The sequence below is a fragment of the Molossus molossus genome, unplaced genomic scaffold (assembly GCF_014108415.1).
Source record: "Molossus molossus isolate mMolMol1 unplaced genomic scaffold, mMolMol1.p scaffold_m16_p_9, whole genome shotgun sequence".
NCBI lineage: Eukaryota > Metazoa > Chordata > Mammalia > Chiroptera > Molossidae > Molossus > Molossus molossus.
The window spans coordinates 96,162,737-96,188,429 of record NW_023425403.1 but is presented as its reverse complement, the minus strand read 5'-3'; the positions used below and the strand labels follow the sequence as shown (position 1 = coordinate 96,188,429).

Sequence of the window (25,693 nt, the reverse complement as noted above, 5' to 3'; positions counted from 1 at the left end):
CTGTAAAATAAACCACGTGTGTCATTTGATTTCTGGAGGTATTAAACACAAATTCATGTTAAAGATGCTTAAATATTGCAAAGTACGTTGTCAGTCTTTATCACTTTTTAATAATTGTGCTCTTTGCATTTCTTTACACTGCGAATTAGTATCATCTATGAGAAATGAAGAAAAAACAATATATGCTGCGAAAACGGCAAGAGCCGGCGTGGGCATGTTGGTGTATTTCCTTCCAGAAAAACGAGGAGATAACCTGACCAGAGTCGAGGGCGGCCTGCTGCACAGGAAGCTGACTCCACACACAGTCCTCACCAGGTCCAAAGATGATGCTGCCCAAGCAGCAGCGACTCAGGGAAGGACACAAATAACTCCATGGCCTGGTCTTACCTGCATAGAGGACATGGCTGTGGGCCAGCAATGCTGGTGATTTGTCCAACAATCACAGAAGTAAGGCAGGACTGTGACTACTGCCAGGTATAATCCAGCCACTTTAAATTGCCCTTTTTAGACCATATACTTTTATTTTTTTAGTCCTCACCCAAGGATATATATATTTTTGAAACAGGATGGGGGAGAGAAACATCGATGCGAGAAAAAAACATCAATAGGCTGCCTCCTGTGTGCTCCTTGACCAGAAATCGAACCCACTTTTTGTTGTGCAGGTCGACACTGCACATTTAGTAAGCAAATGGGTACATTTTAGTTTCTCATTTCCAAATTGCTTTTGTGCTTTGCTAAGTCCCCAAGTAAGAGAACTATGACCCCGGGAACAGTGCAGCACACTAGAAACTGGCCCCAAGCAACAACACACAACTCCACCAGACATCCACTTAGACGTGCTGCAGGAACATGTCCCTGGGAACGCGGAATTACAAATCTTTGAAGATGAAGGAGCCTGAGCCAAAGTACATGTAGAATTTAAATGGAAGACAACCCTGACACAAAGCAGGTAAGAATGTTGGTAATCATGTCAGAAATCAATTTCAGAAATATGTAGCTGGGTGTGAAAGATGGGGGCTCTCGTGTGTGCAGTGGTTTTGTAGTTTGCACGGTTTTTGAAGCTTCCCCCAAACTCAACACATTAATAATAGAAAAATGATGCAATTAAGAGAAGCAAAGCTCAAGTATCCTAATGTTTGGTAGAATAAGGTCTAAGAAGGCTCTAGTTTGAAATTCCTTAAAGAACTTGAGAACATGGATCTAGGTGTGCCTGTGTGTGTGTGTGTGCATTTATATGTATATGTTGGTACATATATGTTGGTACATATATGTATATAACTCTCGTGGCTCCTACAGCACAATGCTCTACAACTATAGCTGTTTTTGGAATTAAATGAGTTACTGTATGTAAAGTGCTCATAATAGTGCCAAACACATAAATGCTATACAGTGTTTGTTGTTAGTAGTATCATTAGTTATTGATATTATAAAATTATCTAATGAAAAACAGAAAATTAGTATAGCATAAAAGTATCTCAAAAACAGAGGAGCATTTTACAAAATAACTGACCTGTACTCTCAAAATGTCAAGGTCATTGAAAGACAAAAAAAGATTAAGAGACTCTTACACATTAGAAAAAACAGAGGAGATATGATCAATAAATGCAATACAGGGCAATGAATCACATTGTGAGACAGAAAATCGTTAGTGTAAAAACAGGTGAAACTCAAATACAGTGGTAAATTAGTATATTACCTCATTGTAAATCTGGTCTTGATCATTGTACTACGGTTGTGTTAATGTTTGAAAAAGCTGGATGAAGGGTGTATGTAAGCTCTGTATTGTTTTTGCAACTTTTCTATAAGTCTAAAAATATTTCCAAATAAAAATTAAAGAAAAAAGAAAAGAGGGTCCAGCCGGTGTGGCTCAGTGGCTGAGTGTTGACCTATGCACCAAGAGGTCACTGGTTCAAGTCCTGGTCAGAGCACATGCTCAGGTTGAGGGCCTAACCCCCAGTGGGGGGCCTGCAGGAGGCAGCCAATCGATGTTCTCTCTCATCAATGTTTCTCTCTCTCCCTCCTCCTCTCTCTCAAATCAATAAAGAAAAAATATTTAAAAAAAAAAGAACAGGGTTTGTACCTTCTAAAAAAAAAAGAGAGAGAGAGAAAAATAGGCCCAGAATGGACAGATGATGAAACTAGCAAGCAAGAACATTCAAGCAGCTATTGTAGCTAAACTGAAGTATTTCAACATGGGTGGATCTTCAGGGTATTGCTAAGTGAAATAAGTCAGACAGAAAAATATAAAAAAAGTATGAGTTCACTCATATGTGGAATATCAAACAAAAAGTAACAAACATATGAACAAAACAAACAAAAACAAACTCATAGATAACCAACACCAGAATGGTGATCACCAGACGGAAACAGGGCTGGTGGGAGCATGAACGAAGGTCAAATACATGATGACAGAAGATTAGATAGACTACACAAATATTAAAATTTAATGTACACCTATTTTTTTTATCCTCACCCGAGGACATTCTTCCATTTTTTTGGTCCAGATTGGGGGGTGGGGGAGAAACATGGATGTTAAAGGGACATATCGAGTGGCTCCCTCCCGCACAACCCAACCAGGGCCAGGGATGAACTGCAAACAAGGTACGTGCCCTTGGTGGGAACTGAACCCGGGTCTCTCTGGACCGCAGGCTGACGCTCTAACCACTGAGCCAAACTGGCCAGGGCCACACCTGTAATTTATAGTGTTATTAACCATTGTTAATTTAATAAAAAGGCAAAACAAAAAGAAATAAGACACTGGTGAAAACAATAAATTTGAAAATACATTAAGAGAAACTATCTAAAATGGAATAGTAAAAAAAAAGAACAGAAAGTCAGTGCAAGGATTGGTGGGACAATATCAGTGGAAGTCCCAGAAGCTGAGAGGCTGAGAGAAAAAGAGGGGGAAGGAAGAACAGGAAAGTATTTGAAAAAATATTGGCCAGAAATATTCCAAATTTGATAAAAATTATAAACTCAAAGATTCAAGAAGCCCAACAGATCTACAAACTAGATAAACAAAAAAAAAACCACATCAACAAATTGTAGTCAACTTGCTGGAAATTAATAATAAAGTAAGAAAAACTTGAAAGAAGCCAGGGAAGAAAGAGGACACATATAAAGGGGAAGAAATCCAAGAATCGTTACAGATGTCTCATTATATATTATACAAGCCAGAAGGCAATGATTCTTTAAAAGGGTCAAAGAAATTAATAAATCTTTAGTTGAATTAATAAAAAAAGAAGACATTAGTGACCAATATCAGATATAAAAGAGGGAACATCACTACAAAGCCATAGACATTAAAAGGATAATAAAACTATGAGGAACAACTTAGGCCAATAAATTTGACAATATAGATGAAGTAGACACATTTCTTGAAAGATATGTTACTAAAACTGGCACAAGAAAAAGTAGAAAATTAGAATAGCTCTGTATTTATTTTAAAATTGAATTATTAATGAAGAAGTTTCCCAGAAAGAAAATTCCAAGCTCAAATGGCTTCACCGGTGAATTCTGTCCAACATAAAAGGAAGAAATAACACTGATCTCACACAAACTCTCCCAGAAGATAGGTGACGAGAAAACATTTCCCAAGGCATTTTATAAGGTCAGTTTACTCTGATACCAAAACTAGGCAAAATCATTAAAAGGAAAACTACAGACCAATATCCCTCATAAACAGAGAAACAAAAATTCTTAACAAAATATTAGAAAATAAAACACAGTACTACATACAAAAATAATATTACACTGTGGCCAAGTAGGGTTTATCGCAGGAATATAATGTTAGTTTAACATGCAAAAATCAATCATTATTCTGCACATATTAAAAGATATTCCTTTATTAAAAGAGAAGTACAACCCGACCTCAGTGATTGAGCGTTGATCCATGCACCAAGAGGTCGCTGGTTTGATTCCCGGTCAGAGCACATGCCTAGGTTGTGGGCCAAATTCCCAGTGGGGGGCATGCAGGAGGCAGCCAATCAATGTTCTCTCTCATCGATGTTTCTGTCTCTCTCTACCTCTTCCTTCCTCTCTCTAAAATCAATAAAGAAAAATAAAATAAAATAGAACTACATGATCATCTCAACAGATGCAGAAAAACTGACAAAATTCAATATTCATTCATGATATATATTCTTAGTGAATCGCGAATAGAACTCCCCCAACATAACAAGGAAAATCTACAAAAACCCTACACGCATAGATTGGTAGTAGCAATGAACATACCTAGACCCTGGTTTCTAAATACTATTCTCTACTAAAAGGAATAGCCTGTTCTGGAACAAGGGAGTATGAAGGAAGGATAAAAACATACCAAAAAGATACAGGAACCAAACTGAAGGGGCTCCCACTGGCCCTTTTGTGACAATATAAGCATAAAAATAAATAACAAAATAATATAATATAACCCTCTAGATAAAATAAAATCTTCAAGTCTATACTGATATAAATTCATATATAAATAAATAAGTGTACAAGGGAAAGCCCTTCCTTATAGAAAAGGATGACACATGATCAGTAAACATGAACATACAAGAAACTAAATATACAAGAAATAAAAATAGGAGAAATGATGGAGTTAGAAAAATCATCAGTAGGTTCTAAATCTTGCAGGTGAATGTTTGATGAAGATAAGTCTTCTGGATTAAAGACGATAATAACATCAACAACAAAAAAGAGAAGGCTCAGTGCTAGACAATTTTACCACTTAAATTCCTTAAAACTTCCAGAAATAGATTATTTCTACACAGTGTTACTCCTTCCAGAACACCGGGAAAGATGAAAAGCTAGAATATTTCTGACATTAAAACCTAAAAGCAACACTGCTTTTGAATAGAGATGAAAAGTCCTGAAGAAAAGCCTTGAACACCAGATTCGCCAGTGGCTGCGCCGACAGAAGTCCATGCTGCCCGACACTGTCAGGTAGGAGCTCAAGCGCAGTTTAAACATGACAAATACGCCATAGTCTCAGGTACCAAAGATATAGTTGATACAATGTATACCAGTTACTAATTAAACTTTAAAGAAACTATACGTATGAAAGGAAATATTTTAAAAATTGATATTTTTATCATCTTAATAGCCAATGTCAGAATTAATGGTAAAGTGCATTAACAAAATCCCAAGTTAGACAAAGATGACTACTGTTATTACTCTACAACACTATCCTAGCTATTCTCATCCATGGTAATATGATATAAAACATATAATGGACGTATAACTATTAGAAGGTATTGCATACAATATTTTCAGTGTAAGATTATATGCTTTATTCTGTATTATGGACTCAATATGAATATGAAAACTTTAGATTAACGGTTTAGTATATCGGTTACTTAAAATGTAAATATGTAAAAAATGTTATGATCTAATTAAAAAAAAAAGATTTCAATCACAGCAACAGAAATAGCTGGAAAAAAGAAGCATCTAGAACCTATATAAAGATGAAGAACCAAATGTTAGTGAAAGGTTGGGTTAGGATTTTAGTAAATACAGGGAAATACTATATTCCTGAATGAGAACACTGAATTTAGTAAATGTGTCTGTTTTTTCCAAAATTTTATGGGTCTAACCAAAATATTGATAAAAATCCCACTGGAGCCCAGTTGGTGTGGCCCAGTGGTTGAACATCAACCCAGGTACCAAGAGGTCGCCAGTTCAATTCCTGGTCAGGGCACATGCCCAGGTTATGGGCTAAATCCCCAGTGGGGGGCATGCAAGAGGCGGCCAATCGATGTTCTCTCTCATTGATGTTTCTATCTCTCTCTCCCCCTCCCTTCCTCTCTCTCTAAAATCAAGAAAAAGATTTAAAAAAATGCCACTGAAATGTACTCTTAGAACCTGACAAAATAATCCTATAGAACTAAAGGAAAAATAAACAGGTGAGAAAATATAAATTTAAAGCTTTTCTCACAGCATATTTATATATGAATTCCCTAGACAATTTAAGTAATTAAATATAATTACTTAAATATAAACAAAAAATGATTGTTAAAAATTTAGAAGAAAATAAATGACAGGTAAACTTCCCTGTAAGGAGAAATATCCTTCTAAAGATAACATTATAGAATACGAGTCAATCAGAAAAATACTGACACTCCAACAATTGAACACAGGGCATAAACAATTAATTCTCTCCATAAGATGACAAATGATCAGTAAATGTGAAAAACTGGTCAATATTATTACTAATCAGGGAAATGTGAATGAAAACTACAATAAAACGCCTTTTCCCCACTCATTTGCAAAGACAATATGTAAAGCTAAAAGGTGGCACTGAGTAAGATGAAAACTCATACCACCATTTGTTAGAGTGCAAGATGCTATAAACTTCCTGTGAAATATATTCCCACAAATATATATTTGCAGAACTTAGTTACAAACCAGTAAGCCCACATCTAAAAATCCATTCTGAGGAAACAATAAAAGATATGGACAAATATTTATATATAAATCTGATTCTCCAAATAGTGAATAGTAGAAAATAAACATCCCAAATAGGGTCATGATTATTAAGTAATCAAATATCCAAATAATGAAATACTACTGTCATTAAAAAAGCATATTAATAGCCTGGACAAATGCTCACAAAATGATGTCATCAAGAAAAAAAAAGTTATACAATTATAATTCCTTTTAAAATTATTATAAAATGCACCATATTATCTCTGAGCGATGAAAAGTTGGGAGACTACAATTTTTGCTTTATGCTTTTCTCTATTTTCTACAAAGAACATGTATTCATAAAATATAAAATACCATTAAACAAAAGCCCCAAACTAAAGGCTTTGAAAAAGCAGTAGTTTATCAGATAGTTTTGCAATCTAATTTCTCTCAGTGTACTGAAAACCGTATTGCTATAGCTACCATTTGGCAAAGTTGCATAAAAATAACAGGCATACACTCAAATATTGTCACATGTAAGTTTATTGAGGAAATTAAGATGTTAGAGGTTAATTCTAGTCACTTGATTACTTTTCAGTATGTCAAAGAAGACTGCAAAAATCTACAAACCATTTAGTTACACAATTACTTTCCCATGTTTTGTTCAGAAACATAAAATTCAGATACAAAGAAATATTCAAGTGAATTTGAAAACTTGCTTTTTTTTTTAACTTCAAAGGATGGTGATTAAGGATTAGGAAGTACAGTGACATGGAGGATGGATAAAAATGTAACATGAAAGACAAACATTTTTGCTAGATTTCATTTCCTAAGTTTCAAATCTTTCCAACTTTTTTTTTATTTTTTGCACCAAAAAAGGAATCAATACTTTTCATTCCAGTCTTGTCAACTTTAGCCAACGCCTTTTGAGCTGCAGTCATTTTGCTATTTTTCTGTTAATGAAAATGAGAGAGAAAAATTGTTTCGAATGCAACATTTATAAATCACACATGCAAATCAAACCAGACCGTGAATGTCTCAGGTTCATTAAGGGAGGTTAGCATTCGCTAGCATGCTTCATAAGGGAGTGATTATTTTTAAAAGTTCTGATTTCTATTCAAAATTCAGACCTAAGAGACAAAATATGTTAAAAGAGGCAGGAGACAAACTGCTGCCTTCTAAGAAGTGGGATGTTACAACCAACGGTTTCTTTTAGGGGAAGTAATTCTGGAGGGTGCAGTAAGTGCAATAATACAAACAATGGAACTGACACGGGCAATTGTCAGAGGGAGGAATTACAGCCTTGTATTACTACATGATGAATAATTCACACCCATTTACCCTCTGATTTTATTCAGAGGCTCTAGGGAAAATCAAGGACATAAATGGTGATGGAAGGAGACCTGACTTGGGGTGATAAACACAGTATACAGATGAGGTACTGTAGAACTGTATACCTGAAACCTATGTAACAGTATTAACCAATGTCACCCCAATAAGTTCAATAAAAACATATTTTTAAAAATGCTATTAGATTCAAAAGATAACCTTTATTGTAAAGCATCTTGGATCAGCTAGCTGCCCCATTTTCCTTCCAACAACAAAATACTCACCAAAAAGCTGACTCAAATATCTCTGCCTTGTAAATTGCTATCTCTTCCTGGTCACTGTTTTTTTTTAATTTTTTTGCCATATCCTAGCAGACGGTAAACAGCAAATGCTTTTATTTTGGTGCATCACAACTTGTTCAGCAGAAGCATATATAATGGGAATCAGTAAAGAAAAAAAATCAGCTGCCTTCCTGGGAAATGTGAGACAAAGTCATTGCCAAAGTATCTTTTAAGCGCACATGAACCCTGAAATTTGGCTTCTCACACTCTCACTTATACTGCAGTAGGGTTAGTGAAAAGTGGCGGTCTCTGAGATAAGGCATGCCCTGCATTTAACTGACATCCCGGCCAGCCCCTTATCTCACTGGTGCTGGGCCTGAAGGGATACAATGGGCAGTTAGAGGTGGGGCAGAAATATTTCTTACAGAGAAACTAAAAAATGCCCCTGCTTACAGAAACCACGGAAATAACCAGCTACTTAGTCATATCTCAAGTTAGATTATCCCCTGATATCACATGCCCAGATAAATTACATATAGATTAAAGATTAAATTTATTTAAAAATTTTATAAGGGGAGTAAATGTTGTGAAAATCTAAGTGGAAGAGATAACTCATTTTGGGATAGGCAAAATCTTTCTAAGAAAAAAAATAATGAAAATATCATAAAGAACAATTTCTATACTTAATCTTCAGAAAAACTTAAAACTATTTAAAAATCAAATAAAAAGGCTAAATACAAATCAGAAAATTCTTTGTCTCGTCCTTATATGTTGTGAAAGTGTTAATAGCCTTAACCAGAAAGAGCTTTTACAAATCAACAAGGACATTACTAACCCCAACACAAAAACAGGCAAGAGACATGGACTGACAATTCTCAAAAATGCAAATGGTCGATCAGCATTTGAAAAATCAACTAACTTTCTAGTTAAAGAAATGTAGCCTAATTACACAGGCAAACATTTTCTAGAATAAAAATAATACTATAATACTCAGTGCTGTCAAGAATGCAAAATAAATACTCATCAGGAATAATGGCTGGGAGTACAAATTTCTACTACATTTTTAGAAAGCATTTTATATGTATCTCTCAATACTTATAGAAAGAGCTCATGTTTTCTAAGCTCTTAGTTCTAAATTGTGTCTAATGAAATAATCAGATATGAAGACTATAAATAAGAATGTATATCAGTTCATAAAAACAAAAAATAAAAAGGAAGTTAAGCTATGTGTTCAAAAATAGGGGAATGACTAAATAAACTATATGTCATATAATGAAATAACACAGGTGAATATAATAAAAAATTAATAAATTTTCAAATAATTTTTAATGACATGTGAACATTTTCACAATACGGTGATAAATGAAAAGGGCAGAACCCTGTGTGTGTGCGTGCGTGTGTGTGTATAATTAATGCCAATTTAAAAACATAGATATAAATTTATAATGCATATATTAAGATAAAACTTATTAAGAAATGTTATAAAAGTATTTGCCAAGGTAATCACTAAATGGTGGAGTTATTAACAATTTCTGTCATCATATAATTTCTGGGCAGCAGAGTAGAAAAAACATTACCTGTGGCAGCTGCCTCCCAGCCTATTACTCTGAATACATGCAGAGTTTAGGCACACTCCTACTAAGTACATTGCCTTTCTTTGGTTCCTTGCTGGACATTTTCATCATCATTCACTATTCTGAATTGATAGACTAAGTCACAGAAATAAACTTAGGTCACAGATAATAATTCTTCATGGTTGAAATTGTGAAATCATAATCAAGCGTGCAGTTGTTCCCAGGTGTCCCATGCAGCATCACCCACTAAGTCTAAGCATGCCACTACACCTGGACACACATACCTTTTCAGTCTTCAAATCTTTAGTATTAAACTTAGTGTAATCTTCTCTTGCTTCTACGGGCTCATCTGATAACTTTACCTTCTGCAAATGTTAGAGCAGTGAAGTGGTGTAAACATCTTTGACACATCAATCCATTTGAAAAGAACCAATGTGCAAACGGCTTATTTTTTTTACAAGCTCCTTTACATTTTGCTGATTATCTAGGGAACTAAGCCACACAGCCCTTCTGAGGAGCAGTTTTGGTGATGGGGGTATAATTAGGCAAGTCCCAGCTCCAGCCTCTAGATAATCTAGCAGTATTGTCACATACTGTGCATGTACCTGTGACAGTGTCTGCTGACTTCCAGGACAGTTTAAGGAGGTGAATGCAGACACAAAAGCAAAGAGATTTTCCTTTAAGGGGGTTGAGTGTCCAGCCAGAACCTCCACTTCATTCACCTCCTGGGCTGGTGTCATGTCCATTTAGAAACAGCACATACTAACACCTTTGTATAGCTTCATGTTGTTACCTCCTTTCAATTCAATAATCTCATCTTATCCACATAAGAACAACTTTGCAAAGCAAGCAGCCAGCAGAAGATGGAAGCACAGAGAGGTTAAGCAAGGAGCTTAAGGCCACCTAGTAAAGGGCCAGGGTGAGATCTGTTTTTGTACAAGTGTTCTTTCCATTAGGCCCAATGCAACCAAGTTGATCTTTACTTCATCTTTTCACTTTTCACATGAACATTTTTGTACCAATGAATTAAGAATCTTGTCAAGAGCTAGACTTAGCCCTACTGTTCACAGTATAGAAAAAACCATGCCACATTTATTATGTGAAAGGCACACGGCAGGGCAGATGTCTTTAGCATGGAGCACTGACTGCACAGAGATACCAGCTCAGTTTTGCAGACCTTCAAGCTCTCTGTGCATGCCAGGTTGACAAGACCCAACCTGGATCCACTATAGGAAATACAGATGTGTTCCTCGCTTCACTCTTCACACCCCAGCTTTTGCTAAACAAAAAACTGCTACAGTTGGTGCTAAAAGATGCCAAGCACATGTATAACAGGGGATAAAACAACATGTCTTGAAATTCTTCCCTGGAACAAACAGAGAGGCACCTGGGAACCTGTCACATAATGGGAAAACTTTCCCTTGGCCACACAGCAACCCCTAGCAAATGAATTGTAAAAAGACTAGTTTATCACGTATGAGCTATGTACCAGTACAATGAATGTAGGTGAATAAGGAACTTTCTTAAGAATAGATGTTTCTACTAAAATTAAGAGTGTTTAGGTGACGCGTATTTTTACTAGGAACATCTCTTCAACCAGGAGAGTAGAACCCATAGGGAACGATGAGGCTGTAACAGTTTCACGACGCAAAACCTTCAAGTTGCGAGGATGTTTGCTTTCCTCTTGTGGCAAATGTTCTAATACAAGATGTCACCATAAACACTTGGCATAACCCCTTTTTACCGATAAATCAAATAAAAAACGTTAATGGCAAGAACTTAAGATGAAAGATGCTTCTTTATAAATGCTAAACATTTAATAAGATGACTGACTTGTTCAGGTGCTTTAACGGCTCACTATCAAACAAGACACCAGTTCTAAGTACTTACAAAACAGAAAATAATTGTGGTAGTCTCTGCATATAACTAGGTTTTATATAATTCCTGGCACATTGTTGAGTATGTTAAAAAACAATCCATAATAGTTATATTTACTTACATTTTTTGTTATTTAAAAGACTGAATCACTATGGATTTGGGGGCATGTTTCAGAAGCAGAATGGGGCTCGGAAAGCAGTAAAAAAAGGGTGTGACTAAGGGCAGAGTCTGGAAAGAGAAGAGCACACGGCAGAGCCCACCGGAATCGATGCCAGGATGGATGGTCTAACACTCTTACAAATGATTTGCTAGAAGAAACTGAGGACCTCTCCAGATCCACAGACTGCATTCAGCTCTGCTAGCTGACAGCGATAAATTCAAAAACAGAAGGGGTAAGGGTTGGAAGCTGAGTTTCAACATAGGCAAAAACATGGAAGAAAGTAGTGCAAAACATGAAGGACGACAGGCTGCATGCTATCGATACAAAGACACCAAAGAGCCACTGGAATGTATTTCCTGGAAATAATGGACTAGATTTCTGTAAAAATCAATCAAATCCTGGACACAGACTGGAAAGCTAGCAGCTTGTTTATTTATTTTATCCTTACCCGAGGACATTTTTCCACTTTTTATTCAGATAGAGTGAGAGGGAGGGAGGGAGGGAGAGAGAGAGAGAGAGGGAGAGAAACATCAACATGAAAGGAACACATCGAGTGGCCGCCACCAGCATGTCCCAACCAGGGCCAGGGACAAACTGCAACCAAGGTACGTGCCCTCAGTAGGAACCAAAGCCGGGTCTCTCTGGACCGCAGGCCGATGCTCTAACCACTGAGCAACCAGCCAGGGCTGTCCTGTGCTTGTTTAAACCATGGTGCTCACCCAGCACAGCCTGCACTGGGCACACTGGAGTCCCAGGAAGGCAAAATAGAGTAGGAGACCTTGAAAAGCAACATCCAGGAGGGAAGGCCGAGATTTAGGAGAAACAGGATGCTGAGATCGAAATCCAGCCTCAGCAAACGACTGTCCATGGGCCGAATCCAGCTGGCTGCCTGCTTTTATAGATGATGCTTTTCTGGAACACAGCGCGATGGTTCCCCAGACACTGTTTGTGGCTGTCTGCGCACGACAGCGGAGATGAGTGGTTGCGACAGATCATCTGCTTCACAAAGCCTAAAATACTTACTAACTGGCCTGTATAACAAGTTTGCTAACCCCTCATCTAAATCATAAATGAGAAATCACAAACAATTTAAAGTTTTAAAATCAAAATAAGAAAACAGAAAACGGGCCCTGGCCGGTTTGGCTCTGCGGTTAGAGCATCGGCCTGCGGTCTGGAGAGACCCAGGTTCAGTTCCCGCTAAGGGCACGTACCTCGGTTGCAGTTTGTCCCCGGCCTGGTTGGTTGTGCGGGTGGCAACCACTCGATGTGTCCCTTTCACATCGATGTTTCTCTCTCTCTCTGTTCCTCTCTCTCCCTCCCACTCTACCTGAACAAAAAATGGAAAAATGTCCTCGGGTGAGGATGATAAAAAAAAAAAAAGAAAACAGAAAACGGTTCGAGAATAAACTTATGAACCTATCACACCAAGATGGAATCAAAGGTTAAACCTTCAAGAAATAAGATCCATTCATGAATGATCTCTAAGTTACCAAGGAAGATAGATATTTGGGAGAAAGGAATAGGCTTAGTTTTTGGAGACAGAGAAAGAAAGACACCAATACCTATCCTCCAATAAGACAATTATGTCTCTGTTCCCCAGGCCGGAGATAGTGGACCGCTGGGCCAGAAGTGAGGGCCCAGTGCTATTCCTTCAGAGAGTGAAAGATAAATCTCTTTTGACAATCAGCTGAAAATGGCCCACAGCTCCACTAACACATTGCAAATCTTCTATTCTTTTTAAAAGTCAAAGTAATACATTTTTTGAAGCTACCACCACCTCCAAATAGGACATGATACACCGAGGTCCTGAGAGTGCTTCAAGGTAGAAGGCAGGGAAAAGGAAAGTGTCTGACACTGACAACAAGCCCACCTCTCATTCTGAGGCATACGTTTCTTTGCTGGCAGGAGAAGGACCTCCCGACCGGCTGGGGCATGTGTTTTCCCTGCCTTGAAGGCCAGGCCGGACGGGACCCACATGGTGCCATGGGGCATGGGGCACCACTGCCTTCTCACGCTCCCACTCTGGAGAGGAGCTGTGGGTGGCAGTCTGAGAACATCGGAAAGAGTAAAAGGCTTTCCACTAACAGATAAATATTATACCAGGTTGTGTTGATCTCTTCAAGTACAGAAAAAAAGTATGGTCATCCTTGCTCAAGGGATTGTTTGTATTACAAAAATCATGCTCTCTGCACCTTTGTGCCAGTGACAACTAGATTTAGCAAAATTTTAGTATTCCTGGTGATTAATAAAGTTAATTGCAGGATTTGGCTGACAAGAATATTTACTTATAATTATGTATCTATTATATTTTTATATAGGTATCTGGCTAACCTACTCTTACTGGGTTTTGACAGTACTTTATTATTCAGGTAAAATTTATAAAAAAAAAATACTGACAGAGAGCCCAGTACAATCTTTACTCCATGTACCGGCACTCCATGCAAGGCAGACTGAGTGTGCCTTAACACATCTGACAAACAGAACTTATGTGGTAGAAGGATAGCATTTTTCCAGGTCCTCCAGGACAACTTAGTCACAGCTGCTTACCTTTGATGGAGGGTTTGGCAATGAAGCTGAAGGTTCTGGAAGCCTGAGGAGTGAAAAGTAAGAATGAGAGTCTTGGTTGTTCATAGACAAACAAACGAAAGGCTGGGCCAACCTGAGACCCGGTAAGTCCTGCTTTCTTCCGATGGCTTCACCCCCATTATCTATTGTACAGTCATCTCAGTGTAAAGAATGAAGTTTATCTAAATGAATAAATCTTCATTCCACTAATTAATTCCTTGTATTGGAATTGTTTTTTCTTAGCCTATGAATTTGAGTTTTTGGCATTATAGTATTTCTTCTTCATAAATAATGAATCTAGCATATATTTAAAAATTAAACTTATATTAACTGTTCACAAAAAGTCACACAAAAGTTACCTTTCTTCCACTAGAGAGAAGTTTAATTGACATATCTCCCCCCTCCCCCAAATCTTTAACCAAACTTAAAAATTCCAGTGGAAAGAAAAGAATCTAAAATTTAATGGAGTCCAAAGACACAAGGTCTCTAATTAGATAAGCGACTAGGGAATCCATGGAAATATTAAACAGAAGGATGTACGTATCAGTTTAAAGCAGGTTTTCAACCCACTTTAACCTCCACAGAAACCAGCTTCTGCTAATTGTTTTTTAAAGCAGGACACATATAATTTGCTAAAAACAGCAACTCTATCTATTAAAAAGTCATTTATCTTCATGTATCAGAGGAAAAAGTAATTATAAGGATAAGAAAATGCTACTAAATCATCGCACACATAAAATCTAGACAACAGTTATTAAATCTAGAAAACACTTTTTTTTCAGCCTAAAGTCTTTACATCAAAGATCTTTATGAAGGAACATAAAACAAGGTACTTTAAAGATTGTGCCCTCAAAGACACAGACTGTATTTTTTTAATTTAAAAAAAAAAAAAAATCCCCCCCCCTTTCTTTATTTTAGAGAGAGAGGAAGTGAAAGGGAGAGAGAGAGAAACACTGATGAGCGAGAACATCGAATGGCTGCCTCCCGCATGCCCACCACTGGGAATTGGGCCCACAACCTGAGCATGTGCCCTGACCCAGAATCCAACTGGCGACCTCTTGGTGCATGGGTCGCTCAACCACTGAGCCACACTGGCCAGACTATATTTCCATTTTTTAAATTGTAAGTGCTAGGCGTAATAAAGTTACTTGGTGAACATCTAAATGTACAAAATCTTTAAATGTAACTTTCAAAAATATTCTACATCTTTCCTTCCATCTACTCTTTCATTCCCACCTTTATTTTTCTTAAAATTATCAAAAAGAACCAAATTTGTTAAGTCTAACTGGGGATAAAATTTTAAAAGTTTACTGTCTAAAATCATACCAACCCCTAATTACAATCCTAACACAAATTCCCGCAGTGTCCACTAAATCAATTCATTTCAATCAATAAATGCCCATTAAAAATCACCTCCAAATCATAGTTTATGACATAAGTCAAGAACAATCTTTTATCAGAAACAGTGATATAAGTTATAAAGAAACCCTATTGCTGGAACCCCCCCCCCAAAAAAAAGGTACTTCTTAAATTATGAATGAAGATGAACAATACTTACTTCAAATATTTAGATAAGTCATCACTTAATTCTTTAGAAATGTAATCAGATATCAGACCATGGGCATAACGAATATAGTCCTCTGAAAAAAACAGAATAAAGAGTAAAAAAAAAAATTAGTAATTATTATGAAAGACTTAAAGATTCAAAGTCAAATTGACCAGAGTTCAAATTCTGGCTCTATCGGACCTCAGAAACTCAATCTCCTCACGCATTTCCTTATCTGTAAAATGGGGATGCTAATATCTATCTGTTGGAGTAGTGAGGTGATATGATGGATGAGATATAAGATATTGAAGATATGACCATATAAGTACAACACAGTAGATGTACACTAAATGATAGCTAAAAACCCAAATTCAGGGTTGTTTTCTTATTTGAGGCCCTTGAATACAAATAAAGTTCAAAAATCAGCTGTAATGATATGAAATATTCATGTCCTTTGAAAAAGGTTGTTTCAAGGTTTGTTTCACCATAGAATAAATCTAATTATTGAACAGTAATTGGTATGCTCATTTAAGAGAAGTACTATGTCTATTAAGTTCTTGCTTTAAAAGAATCCTAAACATTATATATACTTCCAAATTAATAAAATGCTTTAAAAAATGTAAAAAACTAAACTCAGCAGAGTATTTAATCATTAATTCTAAAGCATTTGGGTCCTTAGTACTGAGTATTATTCAAATGCAGTTACATAAGACAATAAAATCTGTTTTAAGCCTTGTTCCTTAATTCAGTATTTTATGTAGAATACCAGGGAATAATCAAGTTTAATCATAAGATGGGATAATCACAGGGATATAAACTCTCAATAACAATATCTCAGGTTTGTTGCTGGGATCACTGTTAGCTTCTTTTTTTCCCTTCTCTTCTGCTTTCAAGTTAAAATAACAATTTCCTTCAGTATTAGTTAGAAAGTGTCTGTTTCTTGGACCACCTGGTCTCAAAAAGTCTTCAGTAAGAGATTTTCACTACCAATAAAGAAATGGAGCCTGGAGTGTGTGGCTCAGTGGTTGAGCATCGGCCCAGGCACCAAGAAGTCGCCGGTTCAATTCCCAGTCAAGGCACGTGCCCAGGTTGTGGGCCAAATCCCCAGTGGGAGACATGCAGGAGGCGGCCAATCGATGTTCTCTCTGAACAATATTTTTCTCTCTCTCTCTCCCCCTCTCCCCTTTCCTCTCTAAAATCAGTAAAAAACAAACAAACAAACAAACAAACAGAACTCTTCTCAAAATGAGCTCATGGTTCTGGGCTAATAACTATCCAATGAGTTATGAATAGACACATCAATTTTAAGAATGCCAACATATTGTTTGTTTGCTTCTTCTTGTAGCATATCAAGCTAAAGATCTAAAAAATGAACTGGCATAAAGAGTGAGACACTAAACAGCAATATAGGCAAACCCACACCCATATATGTAGAGATTGGTGAAAACACTGGACTAGGAGACCTTGCCTACTAGCCACAATGGGTGACCTTGGATGAGTTAATGACAACTGTCTAAATAACGTCTTCTTGTGTTAAAACCAACCAAAAATGCTGAAGGCTGGTAAACTCAGTATGGCAAGGGGGCTAGTCCACCACTCCCAGAATGGCTGGAGCTAGGTGTTCATGGTATATTTTTTTGCAAATAGAAGACTGCCTCAATTTCCACCAATCACAAACAGGGCACTATTCCTACCTTTTATTTTTTTTAATGATTAAATTCAGGTGTTTCAAAATTGTATACCAGAACAGGGGAACACTGAACTAAAGCTTTGAGTTGGAACAATTTCTGTCCCACCATGTGAGAATGTTAATTGCATTATATAGTTGTTTTTATTCAACTTATATATATATATAAATAAGAGTATACTATACTGGAAAGAGCAAAAGAATGTGCCTTAATAACCTAAAAGAATAAAAAAATTGCCAAGTGAATCAATTTTTATCTAAAATTGAAGTATAGAGACCTATAGTAGGACACATGCTTCTTGAGGGAAAGATGCAAACAGATGCAGCTCACTGGACACCCTGTGCCACATGAACGGTACAAGGACCTTGAGTGTGGCCTTAGGAGTCAAACCAGCTCCTTAGTAGCCTCAAAAATTGTACTGTAAAATGAGACTTACAGTCAGGTGAGATGCTGTGTGTACACTGGGATCAGGTGAGATGCTGTGTGTACACTGGGATCAGGTGAGATGATGTGTGTACACTGACAACTTAGTGAAAGGCTTGGCTCACAGTACAACCTCAGCAAAGGAAAGCCAGAGTTGTTAATGGTTGTTATTATTAATGCCAAATAAATATCTACTGAATAAATGGATTAAGTATCAATTAGTGACAGAAGTAACCTATGGTAGAAATATTACTTGGTTCTGAAATAAAATGTACACCTGCCACAAGATGAGAAACCAATGGTAAGAATGTGAAACTTCTGAGACATTAAGATTTTAAAATCATAAGCTGGGCATTTATACATAAGCAACATACCCCAGACAAAAATCATTTCTGATGAAATTATTTACTTACCTTCCTTGTCACTGGAAATCTGGTGACCAGGGAAAAATGCAGCTGACTGGACCCGGGCACCAACATTTATGTTATTGGTTTTTAATGCTGCCACAGTCTGATTAACCTATGAAATCATCAAGAGGGGAATATTAGAGTATTTTGAACTAACCCTAGAAATCCACAACTTTCCAGATAAGTCCTCAATTCATTTAAGACCCAGGGAGAAGAATGCCTTCAGCAGGTATCAGAAGGCGAGAGATGTGCACACTGGAGCAAGGTGGGCAGCCGCAGCAGCTCAGGAGGACTGATGCACAGACTTCCTGAGGGCTACACACCACGGAGCACTGACCCTGGGATCGGGCTACATGGGTCTGCTCTGTGACCATGGACTAATTACTCAGCCTCTCAGTGAAATGAGGATAAAAACAGTACCTACTAACTCACAGGACTGCCATAAAGATTAAATGAGTTAATATACAGGGTGGGGCAAAAGTTGGTTTACAGTTGCTCATATGAAAAATAATACAATTAATAAATAATAATATAAGAATAAACTGTGTTTTGCATACTCACAACTGTAAATTTACCCTTGCCCCACCCTGTATGTAAGGCTCTTAGGACAGAACCTGGCATAAAGTTTATGTAATACTTTTCTAAATAAAATAATGTAAATTTCCCTAATCATAGAAATTTAAGAAAGGAAACACAGTAAATATAAGCTTCACTTTGCTATTCATGTGATTATCATTTGTTAACAGCAAAAACTAAATCCCAGTCCTTCTTCACCTACACAGACCAAACTAAGGTGGGTGAAAAGTGAGACACAGGGGCACTTTTAAAGTCTTTTCACTGTTCGGTACAGTAGAAGCCTGGTTAATTTCACAAGGTTCATTCCCGTGCTCCCAGGCCCCTGATGTGCCAGTACCATGTTACACAGACAGATTCTTCACAAGATGGAAAAGGGAAGACAGAAGAGAACCCGAGGAATCAGTACTGTGACTACTGATAACACTGACTTGCAAAAGCTCTGTCACCAAGAGATCTCTGGTGCGAATCTTAATCAATGTGAGAGTATACTACACATTCTGAGACCAATGGTTTTCAAAGTAGTTTTTGTGTTTTTTTTTTAGCCACAACCCACAGTAAAAAAATATACAGGAACCCAATACTGAAACACATCTATAAATGTTTCATAGAGCCATTCTTACCACGTGCCCCTTTTCTGAAAGTTTACTATATCGCATGGCATTCCATCCCATCCTATCCTATGCTATACTATCCTGTTCCATTGCAAGAGAAATGCGGGTTGTGGCTTACTACATCAATTGGAAAACACCGCCAGATCTTACATGTGGTCTACTTCCTAGGATCACTAAGGTACAGGATATGCCTGGAAGATGACCCCTCGTCAGCATCCAGACACAGAGCAGGACGCTCTGCTTGTAAGCCTGAACGCAGTCTGCCTCAGGCTCCGGCCCGGCTGCGTGTGAGCAACACCACCTCTGTGGCACCTGCAGGACCAACCGCAGTAAATGTACACCGGGCCTGGTATCGTCTAGCTCAGCAGACTCAGATCTACACCAACAAAGAGCAAAAACTTCTTTCCTTCAGTGGTGAAGAGCATGAGAAAAAGGGGATGCAGGTAAAAAAAACAAACCAAACCAAACCAAACCAAAATCAATCTAGTGAATTCCATAGACACGAGTTAGAGAGGATGAAAAGGAAAAGATTTTTCTCTCTCTCTTTTAAAGTTTATAGCTCCTTTAGTCATTGATTGTCAAAACTTTAAAGTATCAGATATGTCCTTCAACAGAAGAAAAATATCTTTACACAGTTTTCCTGTCTTATCACGTTCGCCTCACAGTTTTCCTGTCTTTGTTGGAAATTCAGTTGCCTTTGGATTAAAACTTATCACATTCTCTGGAGTTTTAAAAAGGTGCATTGAATGTTTTGTCATAGATACTGGAGAGGTACTATACCTTTTTCCCCAGCCACTTTAATGTCTTCTCTTTGCTGTACTTGTAATATTTCTTTTTGCCTATTTCTGGATTAAAAGAAAGAAAAAAAAGACAGTACAGTAGATTAAACAAAAATAAAACTCATGAGGTTGTATCATATACAAGATAATTTAAAAATATTTTATATTACTGCATATTCTTGAAAAACTCAATTTGCAAATGTGAGAATACTTGAGACATTAAAAAATTCCAAAATAGCCATGGTCAGGTGACTGAGTTCACTGGAGTTCAATGCACCAAGAGACTGTCAGTTGGATTCTCAGTCAGGGCATGTGCGGAGTTGCCGGCTCCATCCCCAGTAGGGGGCGTGCAGGAGGCAGCTGAACAATGTTGGTGTTTCATCGATGTTTCTTTCTCTCTCTCTCTCCCTCTCCCTTCCTCTCCATCAAAAAAGCAATAAAAGAAAAAAAAAAGATTGCAAAATGGCGGCGGAGTGAATGGAAGCCACATAGACCATCTCCCAGGACCAAACTTGAATTACAACAAAAATAAAGACAAATCGTCAGGAAAAAGCAACAGAAAAGCAGCTAGGAGGCCCATATAACCAAGGACACTGATTCAATCCTGACAGGATTGTGGAGGCGCGAGAGGGGGGCTGGGAGCCCACAGACAGCAGCGGCCTTAATTGTGAGCAGTGCCCTTGGGTTAAACTCCCAAGCGGCTCCAAAGCTCGGAGCCAGGACAGACACTGAAATAGCCACAGCCACAAACCTTGGGCTCCAGCAGAGAAAAGGGGGGACTGGACTGGAACTGTATGGGGACACTCGGGATTTGGCGGGTGCTCAGAGATTTTGCTGAGTTGCAGCCACACAGGTCAGTGGTCATCTTCCTCTTTCCCAGGGCTCTGGGGAGAGGCAGCAGACCCTGCCTCTGAGATTCAACCCCACCCAGTGGCCATTGAAATGCAACTTGGGGCCCATTACCAACCAGCATCTGCCCCACCCTCAGGAAATCCCCTTACACAGAGTACCTGAGGGAGTTTTTCATTCAACTGAGAAGCCAAGGCTCCTCAAGTAGCTCCTACTGAGAGCCTCCAGGCAAAAAGCTAGAGGATAACTGAACTAATCCTGGGCTAGCAACTCTAACCAGGAAGGTAAGACACGACAGTGGTGTTTAACGTGGGTCCTCCCTCCCTCATCCAAACCCAGGAGAGGGAGCCACAAACAGCAGAATACCAACATCCACCGGGAAAATTTCACAGGCTCCAAAGCCCACTGTGATAGCCAAAATAATGAAACACAGAAACAAAAGCCAAATGAAAGAACAAGAGACCTCTACCAAAGATGAGATAAATGAGGTGCAGTTAAGCAAGTTAACAGAACTAGAAATCAGAGCCCTGATCTTGAGGAAGCTCAACAGCATGTGCAAGGACATGAGTAAAGACATAGAAATGTTGAAAATCAACCAGTTGGAAATTAAAAACCACCAAGAAGAAATAAAGAATGACATTATCAGAAATAAACAACACATTGGAAGGTCTAAATAGCAGAGTAGAGGAAGCGGAGGACCGGAGCAGTGAATTAAAAGACAAGGTAGAAAGAATCAACCAATCAGAAAACCAAAAAGAAAAAACAATTAAAAAACAGAAAGACAGCTTAAGAGAACTGTGGGACAACTGGAAACATAATAATATTCGCATCATAGGAGTCCCCAGAGAAAAAGAAAATGGGCAAGGGTTAGAGAATATATTGGATAAATAGTGACAGAAAAGTCTCCTAGCTTAGTGAAGGAAGAAGGCATTCAAGTTCAAGAAGCACAGAGAGCCCCAAGTAAGAAGAACCCAAAAAGGCCCCAACCAAGACACACAGTAATCAAAATGCCAAAAATTAAAGACAAAGAGAGAATCCTAAAAGCAGCAGGAGATAAGCAACAAGTTAGCTACAAGGGAACCCACAAAAGGCTCTCAGCTGACTTCTCAACAGAAACACTACAGGCCAGAAGGGAATGGCATGAGGTAATCAAGGTTATGAAAAACAAGGATCTGAATCCAAGACTACTGTACCCAGCAAGGCTATCATTCAAAATAGAATGTCAAATAAGGAGCTTCCCAGACAAAAAAAAGGCTAAGGGAATACATTAGCACCAAACCAGCACTGCAAGAAATGTTAAAAGGACTGCTCTAATTAGCAGGAGAAATGGGAAGAAAAATATAACCACACTAAACAACAATGGTAATAAATAAGTCCATATCAATTATCACCTTAAATGTGAATGGTTCGAATACTCCGATAAAAAGACACAGAGTAGCTGACTGGATTAGAAAGAGTGACTTGCATATATGTTGTCTATAAGAGACCCACCTCGCAACAAAAGACTCACATAGGTTGAAAGTGAAGATGAAAAAAATATCTTCCAAGCAAACAAAAAGGAAAAAAAAAACCTGGGGTAGCAATACTCATAACTGATAAAATAGATTTCAAAATGAAGGCCATAACCAGAGACAAAGAAGGTCACTAAATAATACTGAAAGAATCTATCCAACAGAAAGATATAACCTTGATAAACATATATGTACCCAATATAGGAGCACCAAAATATATTAAAAATCTTCTGGAAGATTTCAAAGGAGAAATTGATAGTGATACAATAATAGCAGGGGACTTTAAAACCATGCTGACATCACTGGATAGATCCTCTAGACAAAAATTTAGCAAGGAAACAGAGACTCTAAATGAAGCACTAGACTAAATGGACTTAATAGATATCTACAGAGAGTGGATTTAATAGATATCTACAGAGAATTACACCACAAAAATACAGAATTCACATTCTTCTCAAGTCCACATACAACATTCTCAAAGAGAGACCACATATTAGGGCACAAACTAAGTCTCTACAAGATCAACAAGATTGAAATCATATCAAGCATCTTCTCAGATCACAATGGCATGAAACTAGAAATCAATTGTAACAAGAACATGCAAAGACATTTGAATACATGGAGGCTAAATAGCATGTTATTAAACAACAAATGGGTTAACAAGGAGATCAAGGAAGAAATTAAAAACTTCCTGGAAACCAATGAAAATGAACACACAACCACATAAAATCTATGGGATGCAGTGAAAGCAGTTCTGAGAGGGAAGTTCACAGCACTACAGGCCTACATCAAAAAACAAGAAAAATGACTAATACACTATCTAACATCACAACTTAAAGAACTAGAAAGCAAACAAAAAGAAAACCCCAGAGCAAGTAGAAGGAAGGAAATAGTAAAGATCAGAGCAGAAATAAATGACATAGAGTCCAAAAACACGATTCAAAGGATCAATAAAACAAAGAGCTAGTTTTTCGAAAAGATAAACAAGATTGATGGGCCCTTAGCTAGACTCACCAAGAAACAAAGAGAGAGAACCCAAATACACAAAATCAGAAATGAAAGAGGAGAAGTAACAACTGACACCACAGAAATACAAAAGATCATTAACAACTACTATGAACAATTATATGGCAACCAATTCGACAATCTAAGCGAAATGGACAAATTTCTAGAAACACACAGTCTCCCAAAACTGGACCGGGAAGAGATAGAAAACTTGAGCAGACCAATAACAACTAAGGAAATTGAGGAGGTAATCAAGATGTTTCCAGCAAACAAAAGCTCAGGCCTGGATGGCTTCACAGGGGAGATTTACTGAACATTCAAAAAAGAACTAACACCCATTCTCCTCAATCTATTTCAAAAAATTCAAGAAGAAGGAAGACTTCCAAACTCACTTTAGGAAGCCAGCATAATTCTAATTCCCAAACCAGAAAATGACACTACAAAGAAAGAAAACTACAGGCCAATATACCTGATGAACATAGATAACAAAATACTAGCAAATCGAATCCAGCAATACATCAAAAAAATTATTCACCATGACCAAGTGGGATTCATCCCAGGGATACAAGGTGGGTACAATACTCCCAAATCAATAAATGTGATAAACCACATAAATAAAATGAAGAATAAAAATCATATGATCATATCAACAGATGCCGAAAAAGCCTTCGACAAAATCCAGCATCCATTTCTGATAAAAACGGTCAGCAATGTGGGAATAGAGGGATCATATCTAGACATAATAAAGGCAATATATGAAAGACCTACAGCCAACATCATACTCAAAGGGGAAAAACTAAAAGCATTTCCCGTAAGAACAAGAACAAGACAAGGATGCCCACTTTCCCCACTCTTATTTAACATGGTACTGGAGTCTTAGCCACAGCAATTAGACAGGAAGAAAAAATAAAAGGGATCCAAATTAGAAAGGAGGAAGGAAACTGTTCGCAGATGACATGATACTATCTATACATAGAAAACCCCAAAGACTCCATCAAAAATTTACTAGACTTAATAAATGAATTTGGCAAAGTAGCAGGATACAAAATAACGTCAAGAAATTAATGGCATCCTTATACACCAATGATGAACTCACAGAAAGAGAAACTAAGAAAACAATCCCATTTACCATTGCGAAAAAAATTAAGATACCTAGGAATAAACTTAACCAATGAAATAAAGGATCTATTTGCAGAAAACTACAGGTTATTGAAAAAAGAAATAGAGGAAGATATAAAAAAGTGGAAGCACATACCTTGTTCATTGATTGGAAGAATTAACATCATTAAAATGTTCATACTACCCAAAGCAATCTATAGATTCAATGCAATCCCCATCAAAATACCAACGACATACTTCACAGAACTAGAACAAATGCTTCCAAAGTTCATATGGAACCAAAAAAAACCCTCAAATATCCACAACAATCTTGAAAAAGAAGAATAAAGTAGGAGGGATCACATTACCAGATATCAGGTTATACTACAAAGCCACTGTACTCAAAGCAGCCTGGTACTGGCACAAGAACAGGCATATAGACCAGTGGAACAGAACAGAGAACCCAGAAATGGACCCAAGACATTATGCTCAATTAATATTTGACAAAGGAGGCAAGAGCATACAGTGGAGTAAAGACAGCCTCTTTAATAAATCGTGTTGGGAAAATTAAACAGCTACATGCAAAAAAATGAAACTAGACCATCAACTTACACCATACACAAGAATAAACTCAAAATGGATATAATACTTAAATCGGACACACGATTCCATAAAAATCCTAGAAGAAAATGTAGGCAAGAAAATTTTGGACATCATACGCAGCAGAATTTTCACTGATACATCACCTAAGGCAATAGAAACAAAGGAGAAAATGAACACATGGGACTACATCAAACTAAAAAGCTTCTGCACAGCAAAAGATATCATTATCAAAATGGAAAGGCAACCCACTGTATAGGAGAGCATTACTGCCAATGATACATCAGACAAGGGGTTAATTTCCAATATGTATAGAGTGCTCATATAACTCAACAAAAGGAAGACAAAGAACCCAATTAAAAAATGGGCAGAGGAACTAAATAGACACCTGTCCAAACAGGACATACAAATGGCTAAGAGACA

At 37.5% G+C, this 25,693-nt stretch overlaps 1 protein-coding gene across 6 annotated transcripts in view; it reads right to left on the bottom strand.

Moving 5' to 3' along the window:
- The window catches only part of RNASEH2B (ribonuclease H2 subunit B), an 81,204-nt gene that overhangs the window by 2,471 nt on the left and 53,040 nt on the right, over positions 1-25,693 (bottom strand). For 3 of the 6 annotated variants that reach the window (XM_036250451.1, XM_036250455.1, XM_036250450.1), the window contains exons 6-11: positions 20,209-20,273; positions 18,248-18,353; positions 15,736-15,817; positions 14,160-14,202; positions 9,859-9,939; positions 7,199-7,343 (exon numbers count right to left, since the gene is read on the bottom strand). In XM_036250451.1, the coding sequence (XP_036106344.1) occupies positions 7,227-7,343; positions 9,859-9,939; positions 14,160-14,202; positions 15,736-15,817; positions 18,248-18,353; positions 20,209-20,273 (494 nt within the window). In that variant the 3' untranslated portion in view covers positions 7,199-7,226. Of the gene's footprint in view, positions 1-7,198; positions 7,344-9,858; positions 9,940-14,159; positions 14,203-15,735; positions 15,818-18,247; positions 18,354-20,208; positions 20,274-25,693 lie in introns of those variants that run through there. The other 3 variants (XM_036250454.1, XM_036250452.1, XM_036250456.1) reach the window with 3 other exon arrangements.